The sequence below is a fragment of the Platichthys flesus genome, chromosome 14 (genome assembly GCF_949316205.1).
Source record: "Platichthys flesus chromosome 14, fPlaFle2.1, whole genome shotgun sequence".
Taxonomy (NCBI): Eukaryota; Metazoa; Chordata; class Actinopteri; order Pleuronectiformes; family Pleuronectidae; genus Platichthys; species Platichthys flesus.
The window spans coordinates 16,441,443-16,452,582 of NC_084958.1; the positions used below are offsets into that span (position 1 = coordinate 16,441,443).

General features: G+C 42.4%; 1 protein-coding gene across 1 annotated transcript; it reads right to left on the bottom strand.

Moving 5' to 3' along the window:
• Positions 1-8,655: 8,655 nt before the first annotated feature.
• On the bottom strand, positions 8,656-10,923 carry snai2 (snail family zinc finger 2). The gene is made up of 3 exons (XM_062403528.1): positions 10,714-10,923; positions 9,992-10,513; positions 8,656-9,606 (listed from the first exon to the last, which is right to left on the bottom strand). The coding sequence occupies exons 1-3, from the start codon at positions 10,790-10,792 to the stop codon at positions 9,425-9,427; spliced, it is 783 nt and encodes a 260-aa protein (XP_062259512.1). The 5' UTR covers positions 10,793-10,923; the 3' UTR covers positions 8,656-9,424.
• Positions 10,924-11,140: the final 217 nt, after the last annotated feature.

The following is an 11,140-nucleotide window of genomic DNA, read 5'->3' on the forward strand; positions in this document are numbered from 1 at the left end:
TTAGGACAATATGTATTTATTTCGTTGCTGGTATTTTGATGAGAAGATCGATACCGCTCTTGAGCTGACAAAGCTAGTTCCAGCGTATGATTAGCTTAGCATAGACCGTGTTTAAAGATACTGCTGCCATCTCTTTCGCTTTTGTTGTTATTTGAAGCCAGATTCCGCGAAGTTGCAGTCTTTCAGTTCATTGGCTGTCATCAAATAAGCCTCTGGGGGAAACGACCAATATCTCCCGGCTTCCAGCGTCGTTATCCAGGCTAAGAGTCAGTCTCCTGCCCGCTGCACGTTATCTTTACAGTGTGACTCGTTTCTTTTATCACAGGGTTTTCTAAACACCTAACACAAACAACAATACTTTTGTAGATCAGTCCATGCAACATTTTGGCTAATCTCTATTAACAGCTACCTGCAGATATATAAAAAAGCTCATAGCAGATGCCTTTCGGTCAATGTGATCTTCCTCTTGTTCTCTCCCATTAACATTCTCAACCAATCGTGAGACAGTGTCAGCTGTCAATCACAATCTAGGAGGGGTTTATGACCTATACTGCCGCCAGCCACCAAGGGGCGATTAAGATGGTTTGGCTTCACTTTTGAGAAGCTGTCATGTCGTCCATCTTTTTATACAGTCTATGATGACAGCTGGAAATGGGGGAAACAGTTATCCCGGCTCCGGGCTAAAGTGAACTCCACCAGCTTCTCTAAACCTTACTATTTAACATGTCATATATTTTTTTTTCGCATACTAAGCCAAGCTAACGGGCTGCCAACCATATATTTCCCAGATGTAGGAGTGGTATTGATCTTATCATTTAGCTCTTGGCAGGAGAACAAATAAAAACTGAATAAAACTATTACTTTAACTGCAAGAAAGACATCATATGTTATTCGTTGCATTTTTAAAAGGCTCCGACCGACTCTCTGGTTCCATTACGGGTTTGCAAGACTAAGAATAAGTGCTAATTGGCTTATCTAAAACCCCTCCGCGCTGCTGCGAGCATCTCTGTTGTGTTTTTCTGTTAGGTCAGGGCTGTTCCTCCTGTTGCTGTGTAGTGTAAAACCACTTAGAAACTGCTGATGGCTAAACAGCTTTCCCTCAGCCTTGATTCATCATAATTAGGGCATTGGCTGGGTCTTCCGGCCTCTCAGGGATCATGTCACAGTCGCACTCGTCGAACACACCACCCAGATAATCAGTGATCACAATAATACACAGGGATGAACACACAGCCTCTTTTTTAACCTCCACATTGTCTCGCGAATCCATCTCCAGCTCATCTCTTTGTCTTCATCTTCCAGTGTGATTAGTATAGATTCAGAGAGTGAAATCAATCCGGGGTAATGGCTTTTTACCACACCTCACCTCATCAGTGGACGTCACGTTAAGTGCTCCCACAACATTTTCAATATTCAATGTATGTAATGGATTGAAATCAGAATAGCATTGAGATGCACCGCGCGGCCCACAATAGGTAAACACAGTGGGGATATTAATCTGAATAAATGACTTGGGACACAGCTGTACAATCACAAATTAAATCTCATTTCCGTGATGGTTATTTGGTCTTTTTAAATCTGCTGCGTTCTGGGTTTGTAATTTAGCCTCCTCATTTGGACGCGAGTGAACGCAGCCTCAGTCATGATTGGACCCACACAGCTTGTAAATACGCAACTGGCTGAGACCTTCCCGCTGTTAATATGTCGCTCACAGCAGAGGCAATTGTGAAATTGTTCAATGGCCACTGAAAAGCCGGGATCCTGGGAGACAAACAAACATGTGTGCTGTAATTAAAGTAAACATTTACCAGGCCTGCTTATTTAAAGCTCCTGATGCAATAGCTTGCGTACTTTATTTCCCTAAAACCCCTCTATTCTTCTCCAGTGTCGTCTTTTACCTCTTATATATCTGTCATTTACTGACACTGTGACCTTTTCATCTAAATTGGCACGAGCCAAACAAACGTCTGGTGTCTAACATTCATTATGAAAAGCATCTACGCCATTTCAAAGACCAAAGACAGCTCCAGCAGGATCAATTTACGTCTCACAGCTGATGGCTGTCAAAACCCTAGAGAAAGAGGCAGAGCAACTTTTGTGTTGTCTTACCAAATGAAGAAAATATTAATATTTCATGCTTTTGAAAATACTGCTGCTCAAAAAAACTATCAGAGCTGTCTCCCGGCTGTGAATAGAAAATGAAATGTCTCAGATGGCAGACGATTACAGTGATAACGTTGAACAGGTGGTTCAGAAATGGTTCCATACAGATAGATAATGTTCTGTTTGAGTTGGTTTCCATCAAATAAAAAATTACCCTAATTTCTTTTTTAAACGTCTATTGTGCCAAACACAGGAGTTTTTCATTGTTGACACAACAGCACAATAACAGTTTTCTCAAGATGCTATTTTGGAGAGATTATTGGAAAGAATCATATCCTGTGGTTTTCAATGTAGAGGACATAGGACTTATTACACACTATCTGGAGCTGTATATGAATCTTTGTTTCCATATGCTGGCCTTGAGATATGCTGGCGACCTGTTCGGGCTGCACTCGCCTCTCGCCTGGTGTAAGCTTGAGTTGGTTCCATCCCCCCCCACCCCCCCTACAACCCTTAAAGGAGAAGCGATGTAGATAATGGATTATATGATGGACTATGTCGCTTCGAGTCTTTCAATCTGCTAAAGTGTGGACAGGACTTTTGTTTATAGTCAATTGTGCTTCTGCAAATGAGTGGTCCAAATGAAATCGATTTAAATGTAAACTAGAATGGTGGAGTGCAAAGTGTCTCCGCCAAGACCCACAGTCCCCTTCAATGCAATCAGGCTGCACAACAATATTGCCTACACTCATTGATATTAATATTCTTTGATTTTTTTCATAAATATTTAGAAATTATACCCTGGAAAATTGGTGAAGATGTCAAAAGAAAACTCTTAATCTGTCCCTTTGGGCAGATGGATGTCGAAATTCAGTGGGTTCTTTGTTGGCCCGTGTCCCATCCTTCCACTAAGTTCCGAATAAATCTGTAATGCAGTCTTTGCAAAGTCCTGCTAACAAACAAATCACGAAACAAACCAAAGGACAGGGGCAACAGCACAGTCTGCTTGATGGAGCTAATGGATCTCTACTGCTACAGAAAATACAACCAAATGCTCCCGAGCAGCTACTAACTGAGCCCTGTGGTGAGACTGCTCTGTCAATTTCTGTCTCCGAGCTCCACAATGAACTTTCAGTCTCAACTTCAAGCCAACATCCACAGGACGGCCCTGAAGTTCTCAGAAAAATATAGAAATTTGAACATGTAGTTTGCACAAACTCCATCTGATAAAAAAGATTGCTTGATATGACTGAGCGCAAGAGAGTGGGATTGTTTTTAAACTGCTCCTTCCAAGGCCAAGAATTTCACAATATTAATTTATATATTTATTTATTGAGTCTATGGCCATACGAGTGGCTCCGTGGCTTTTTGACGGTTGTAATTACATTTTTGAACAACACAGCCACAAAATTAAACACTGTGTTTGCAGATTATTCATCCCAGGGGGAAAACTTGTATGAAGAAAAGGTTTCGACCAAAAACAAAGCACTGCAGAGCTCCAGGAGTCGCTCAGGAGAATTGAATTGAAGTTTCTACTGGTGAGATAAAAGTTTGTGCTTCAGACGAGAGAGTAGAACCAGTGGAGCGAGGGACGGGTAACCACCCAGAGCTCATGGCTTTCAAACTCAAATTGGATGATCACTGGTGTCAAAGGCAGCTCGGAGGTGTAAGAGGATTTAAAAATGCATGATTTGCTGCATCCACAGTCATCATCATTATTATTAGGCAGGGTCTGCCCATTTAGTGTGACAGGTCTCCTGCACCACTTTGTGATGAATATGATGATCATCCAGCATCACCTTGTCCTGACACATTCACCTGAGTTGACCTGGAGGGACATGGAGGGAAGAGACTTGACTCTGCAGAGCTCCATGTTAATGGAGATCAGCTCAGCTCTGTGTCAGCAGCAGTAAATAATGTGGTTTTATGTCTCTTCTGGTTAAGTTTGAAACTATATGAAAAATGATCCTCCAAGTTCTAATGGTTATGTTGCATTAAAATTGGAAATGCATGACCGAACCCTACGGTTAATCATAATTGCAAAAATAATAGATAAAACTCAGTTTAGAAAATGCTTAAAGATTTTCCCTTCCCAGGTTTGTCATGTAACTTACCCTATTTGAAATATACAGCAGTTTATTTCACATGTAATGAATGGTTTATTATAACCTAAAGTGTTCTTATTTATAAATGTATTTATTATATGTAAAAAATAAACTACACAGTCATCAGTTTTTTCATATTTGTAGAAATGTACACTATATTTTATATGATAACTAAAAATGTATTAAGTGAATGTTTTATATAAAGTGCAAACTGCAGGTATATGATAAGATGAAATACATGCGATGATATTTCTGTGAAAACTTGGGCAACAAGTAAAGGAAGAAAGCTATAGGAAGTGTAAGCTAGCTCCGAGCTAGCTAGTGTGGGAGTCATAGCTGGACCTAAACTACATTTACTTACTGAATTCCCTGGATGTTATTTGAAAATTAAAAATATAGATTTTTTCCACTTCACTAAATGGCTGCAGCATGTGAAAACCCAATCATGATGGAATACAGAAAAACAAAGGCTTAGCTCGCGTAAAAGTCCTCATAACTTGGAATAACAGCTGTCATATTAACTTTAGATTAAAATTATTTATTTTTGAATGTGATTTTAATTAAGTCATTACAATATTGATATTAATTGTAAAGAGACAGACACAGAATAACAAAATATAGAGCGGGCTGTAATCCCTATAATCCCTGTAAGCTCTAGGCTCTGTTAAACAAATAAATAAAGATGATGGTACCTGCCTGTCTGAGGTACTTGAGGTTATATAGTGACATATATAAAATAGTTGCCATAAAACTAAAAGTTACGCGAAGTTTTTCTATCTGTTGTGAAGTTTCAAAACGACTCCATAAACTTCAAACCCTCTTTTCTCAACTTCACTGCTTCTGTGGTGAACTGCTTTGTGTCAGTGCACCTAAAAAAGTGTTATCTCTGCCGCTTGATTGTTTATGTGGCGCTTAGATATGATACGCAGAGGGTTCAGAGCAAAGGTTTAAAGAAACTCTCAGAGTACCACATCAAATCATCTCTGGCCACAAAGGCCTGCATTGTTTACGGGGATGATCTCTTACAGCTGTGGTCATGAGGTTTAGTGTGCTGAGAAAACGATCAAGTAAATATGATCACAGGATCCTTCGACAGCTGACCTCTGCTCAGCAGAAAGGCAACAAACAGAGACCAGCGCTATTGATTAAGTCAACACAGCCTCGTCTGTCTCTGCTGGTTTCCTCACTTCAACGCTCTTAATGACACAATCCCCCCAAAAAACTCTTTTCTGACCTGGTGCATGTGGTCAGAGCCTCATTTAAAGTATTGACACAACAGTGTTCTCCTTCATATTACTGCAATGAGATAAATACACAAGACGAAAGCTGTGTGGCAATTTGGAAGCTGCATTTCTCATAGCGGCCCAACTAGGCTGACCCATTTCGAAGACCCCTTCCCAAACAGCTGACAGGACGTTTTTAAATCAACCGTAGACTCTTTCCATTCGTAACTTTGTTGTGAGGTGATGGCTGTAAGGGCGGGACAAGTTGATGATGCAATAGGGAGACCAGAGCGGGATGCTGCCAACTTCAGCTGCACAGAACGGGTCCTTCGAAGGATGCACCCGCTGAATTGGGACATAGCTTATAAAGCCATTTTCAGACATGGCCTCTAGAAATAAAGGTCCAGAGAATTGGGACTGGACCTTCTCAGGAGGTTTCTTTTCACACATAAACAACGCAGATTGACATTGGTGTCTGCCCTTATCACCGAAAGCTCTGTTGACATCTTTGTCGGTTTCTACATGTATGGCCCCGCTTTGAGAAACATGTGTTTGAAACATCATCAACACACCCACTCGCTTGTGGAGATTCCTCCTGCCGTCGTTCTCCAATCGGCTCCTCTGGACTTTCTGCAGACTTCTTACTCAGACAATGGACGATAATAGTCATTCAGTTCATGTCTGAAAGCAGCTTAAGACAAAGCTTCCCTGCTGATGAAAGGACGTCACCTCGATCTGCATGAATTAAAATTTTACCAACAAATAAACCAGTGATGCTAACGACACAATATAATTAGAGACAAACAGTGTCATCTGGACTCTAAATGAACAGCAATGCCATTCTGAGCAGACACCCAGTCACTGGAGGAGACAAGACAAATGAAAGAGAATCGTCTTTAACAAGATGCAGGAGCTCAATAAACAGGCAAACATTCCTCCAGGCGCTCGGAGTGGAGGGGAATACACAATCATCTCCATCACTTCCGAGCTGAGACAATCAGACCGCAGAGGACGCCGCTAACTTTATTTGTTCCACTTGATGGTCGTAGAGGAATTATGTTCCCTGATTCACCATAAAGTCAGCAGGTTGGTGACAGCCCCGCCCTGCTTTACATCCGGCACGCTGCTCTCCGAGGCTGCTCCGGATTCGTTATGTCACCCGTGGCACTTCTGTGTGGAGAGAGACTGTGATGTGATGTAAAGGAAGGACATTATGAACGGATGCATGAATGGATGTGCCGTAAGATTTGAACAAGCCGGTGGGAAGATGCGAGAGCTGCAAGAGTAAATCTATTTCCTGATTGGCAAAAAGATAATTAATCGGGTCATTTATCAAACGCAAAAATACCCAACAATCTCTAGTTCCAGCTTCTCGGGTGGAAGGATTTGATAATTTTCTTGTCATAAATAAGTTAACTGAATACCTTGTGTGTTGGTGCAATAGAAAAATCGATTTGAATACATTTGGAAATTATTGAAAGCATTTTTCAAAATGTTCTGTCATCTTAGAGACAGAAATGGTTTTAAATGATCAGCAAAATAATCAATAATGAAGTGAATTGTTTGTCTCAATCTTAACTTGCATTTAATCCAATAAATGACTCAATCCAGGGCCTCAAATAAAGTCATTCTTGTCGACTTGTTGGAGAGAAAAAGACATTTTTAACCTCATCTTCATATTCTTTCTGTGAGACAATGATTTAATTTGTTTTTTATCTAACTGCAAAAACACCCACAGGGTATTTTACCTGCATTACCGGCAAAACAGTCAGTTTCAATTCTTCAACACGTCTTCTTATAGCCATCTGCTTTGAAACAAATAAAGGAATAATATAACAAATAATAATTAACGACTAATCCCTCTCCTCACATTCTCCTCCTACAATCATCACGACTGCATTTAACAGATTCTTGTTATCTGAGAAATCTGTCATGCACTCAATTGTCATTGTAAAGGGGAAATCTTGCAAGACATATATAAAGCCATAAAGCTAATTTAGCATTAACAATTCATGATTTTTTCCCCCGTCTCTCTGAAGTTGCATATGAAAGAAAAGGTATTCGATTCTCCAAATGATAGTGAGGACAAACTGCCTCAGCATCTCAGCAGCGCTAGTGAGAGTTTAAAGTGCCCACTCGATGGCACTTTCCTTTTACGATGCGGATGATGTGTATAATAGGAGTCGGCTGCTTGTAACGTTTCCACGCGAGGTCATGGCGGAGGTTTGTGCAGTCTCGGCGGACCTTTGGCTGCGGTTTGTATCCATCTCGGTTGCACCTGCTTTTCAGCGAGAGCCCCGGAGCCACATGGTTTGAACCAAAGAGCGGCAGCGAGCACCTGGAATAGCTCGAAAATGACTCACAGCGAGGGAAAAAACCTACCTACAGGGGAGTTCAGGCCCTCGCAACCAGCAAAACAAGTGTCTGTTTGTCAGATCACATCTTTCAGGTCAGCAGCTTCCGGGCATTAGGGCAAACAGGAACACATTCAGGGGTTTGCTAGAAAGAGTCCCTGGATTTACTGTAGCGCTTAAGGCATTGCCCTTTTTTTGTGCTCTAATATTTATCTACTGCGAGTTGACAGCATATGGTGAAAGACAACAAAATGTAGCCCGAGGACGTCTATTTAATCCAAGATGGCAAGCGTCCCAGACTCCAAGGAGGTTGTCAAAGCAAAAGCAGACGTGATCTTTTTGTGAAAACACATTCAAATCTGGAGCTGAAATCTGAGTGACCTGTGACCCTGTAGTGACGGAGCAGGAAGATAAAACACTCAACTTTTTACTCAAGTTATTTTGAGGATATTTGTTTGTAAATGAGGATTTTACTTTAAAATCGACATCGACATCCTCGCATTGGAGCCGGACACACACCTGTGTAAAGAGAGAGTCATGGGCCCTCAAAGGGTCTGACAAGTGAGTGCAGATCAATATCACTAGTATGTGTTAGATTTCATGATTGTTTGATGTCTGGACAGGTTGATAGGGAACAGGTTCAGGCCTGATTCAGGAGCTGAGTCACCTCGCCCCCTCGGTTCTTCTTTTATTTCACATCGCCATAACATGAGACGGTGCAAGCTGGATTATATATCATTTGTGTAAATGATTCTGTGTGACGCTCGTGACAATCAGTGAGTCCTGCCCACTGAGCTGCTCGTGCCTCAAAGCAAGAAGAAGAAACTTCACAGATGAAAAAATGCCTTCAAATATATATATATATATATATGTACAAAATGTCATGAAACTTTATTTTCAAAAGTGTCATGAAAATATGAAAAGTATCAAAATCATTCAGCATCACAGTTTTCACTGCAAATATACAATCATCTCAGTCACGCTTACATTCAGGATATAAAAATATAAAATAAAACTGTCGTTGAAAAATACATATTATTGCCAAAAACCTGTAAAAACTGAGGCACTTGAGAATTAACCGTGTTGCTATTTGAGTGCTGGCAAACCTGCTTCTACTGACTGTGCAAACGTTTGAAAGATTTCGCCCTTAAAAACTAAGTTTGCACTTGTTCCCTAAGTAGCCATGGCTTCCGTATTCCTCAGGTCGTATGTATACTGTCGTTCATAATGCACCTTTCGGTATAGTTTGTATAAAACACAAGTGGAGGACTGTGTAACAGCCATTGAGAGACACTGGTACAAACACTGACGATAACATTGAGAAGGCATATTACACACTCTAAACATGCAGGAAAGTGCATGAGTAGCACAGGTAGGTGAGTACATGTTTGACAAAGCTCGACACTGATTGCAATCATAGAAACACTGCTTGAAACGAGAAGCACGTGAGCACGGAGCTGTTTCTCACTCTGAAATGAAATCGACCGTTCGTGGGGAGAAATAAAAGTCTGCACGTTAGGGAACGAACCCCCTCGGTGTGATTTCCTGACAGTTCTCCACTTGGGCTTGGGGGGGGGGGGGGGGGGGAGAGAAGCAACAGAGGAGTTTTTTTCCTCTGGTGGTGGAGACGTATCCCAGTTCAGTGTGCTACACAGCAACCAGATTCCTCATGCTTGTGCAGAAGAGACATCCTGGAGAAGGTTTTGGAGCAGTTCTTGCACTGGTATTTCTTCACATCTGAATGGGTCTGTAGGTGCGCCCTGAGATTGGACCTGTCCGCAAACGCCCTGTTGCAGTGAGGGCAGGAGAACGGCTTCTCTCCTGTCAGGGGGGGAAACGAGAAGAGAGACAATGTCAGTGGTTGAACACAAATAAATCAAATATCACATTTCACTGGGCCTGTTATTATTGAGATGGCAGCCACACACTCACTGCTGATGGATTCGAATTGAAATTTGTTTAACAGGAGGAAATGTTTCTTTGCAGAATATAAAAAAATTACCCGACCCTGAGAGCTTCACATCTTATAATTCTCAACAGCAATTTATTCAACCTCACTTCAAAGTTTCTCAACAGGGTCAAACGCAGCTCTGAAGGTTGTTCAATTATGTACCAGGGTGAATCTGTGTCTGCAGAAGCCCAGAACAACAACAGCAACTAAACCCTCCACACCGGAGGCCCCTGTCTCGCTGCCTCAGCCACTCACCGGTGTGCGTCCTGATGTGTCCTTGGAGCAGCCACGGTCTGGAGAATGCCTTCCCGCATATTTTGCAAACACAAGGCAAAGTGTGAGTCCTGATGTGCATTTTGAGAGCTCCGAGGCTGACGTACTCCTTCTCGCAGTATTTGCAGCTGAAGGATTTCCTCGTTTGGGCGTCGCAGTGTAGCTGTTTGTGTTTGAGCAGTCCAGAGTACGTGGAGTAGGACTTGCTGCACAGACCACACTGGAATTTCTCTGCCTCCACTCCGTGCGGGTCCGTCAGCTTGGGCAGCATCTGCTCGTCTTCATCGCTCCTCGGGCTCTCGGAGCCGCTGTGGTCTTTGGACGAGGTGTCGGAGAGCGACGAGGGGTATCCGGAGATGGGGGAGAGGTCACTGGGGAGCGGGGACAGCGGCAGGCTGCTGGTAGTCCACACGGTGATGGGGCTGTACGCTGCCGGGCTCAGGATCTCCGGCTGGGAGATGACAGGCAGGGGCAGGCCCTTGTAGATGTGCGGCGTGAAGAACACTGGAAGTAAAAAGGAAAGTTAGAACGGAGTAGGTGGAACTTTTACGCACAACTGTCAGTGCGTACATTTCAGAGTTGGGCAACGGCTTTTACAACTTCTGCAAAGTAAAAACACTTTGTAACAACTTTATGTCATGTCCGAAAATACTTTAACACAAATATTTAAAGTTACACTTTTCCTTAACTTTAAAGAACTTTACCTGTTGTGCCTTCCAACTCACTATAGTTTGGCTTCTTTGCGGAGTTAATGTGTTTCTTGACCAGAAAGGAGCGTGGCATCTTGAAAAACAAGTGGACAACTTTGGCAAACTTTGTTTCTCTCTCGGTCAATACAGAGCCGGACGTCAGTGTAGTGCGTAAAGATGGAAAATCCTTAAAGTTTAAGTCCAGTGGGAAGTCATGGTGCAGCGCTGCGCTCTTGGAAACTGCAGCGAGTAGCTGTAAAGAGCCGTAAATACTCCCTATCAGGTGCATGGGAGGAGCCATCCACGGACATTTACATATGCTAGGATCACAAACCAATTACATCTCGTGTTTGAAACGGAGCTTTAAAAACGCCTATAGGGGCACATGACCCTCCAGAGAGGGGGGGGGGGGGGTCACCGCCTCACACTCCCACTTAAACAG

What these genes read in the sequence shown, in the direction of transcription:
- snai2 (XM_062403528.1), bottom strand. Translation starts at nt 10,792, where the DNA reads ATGCCACGCTCCTTTCTGGTCAAGAAACACATTAACTCCGCAAAGAAG. An exon ending in TGAGTTGGAAGGCACAACAG is followed by an intron (nt 10,514 to 10,713) that starts GTAAAGTTCTTT and finishes TTTTACTTCCAG; the next exon opens with TGTTCTTCACGCCGCACATC. An exon ending in ACACATCAGGACGCACACCG is followed by an intron (nt 9,607 to 9,991) that starts GTGAGTGGCTGA and finishes CCCCCCTGACAG; the next exon opens with GAGAGAAGCCGTTCTCCTGC.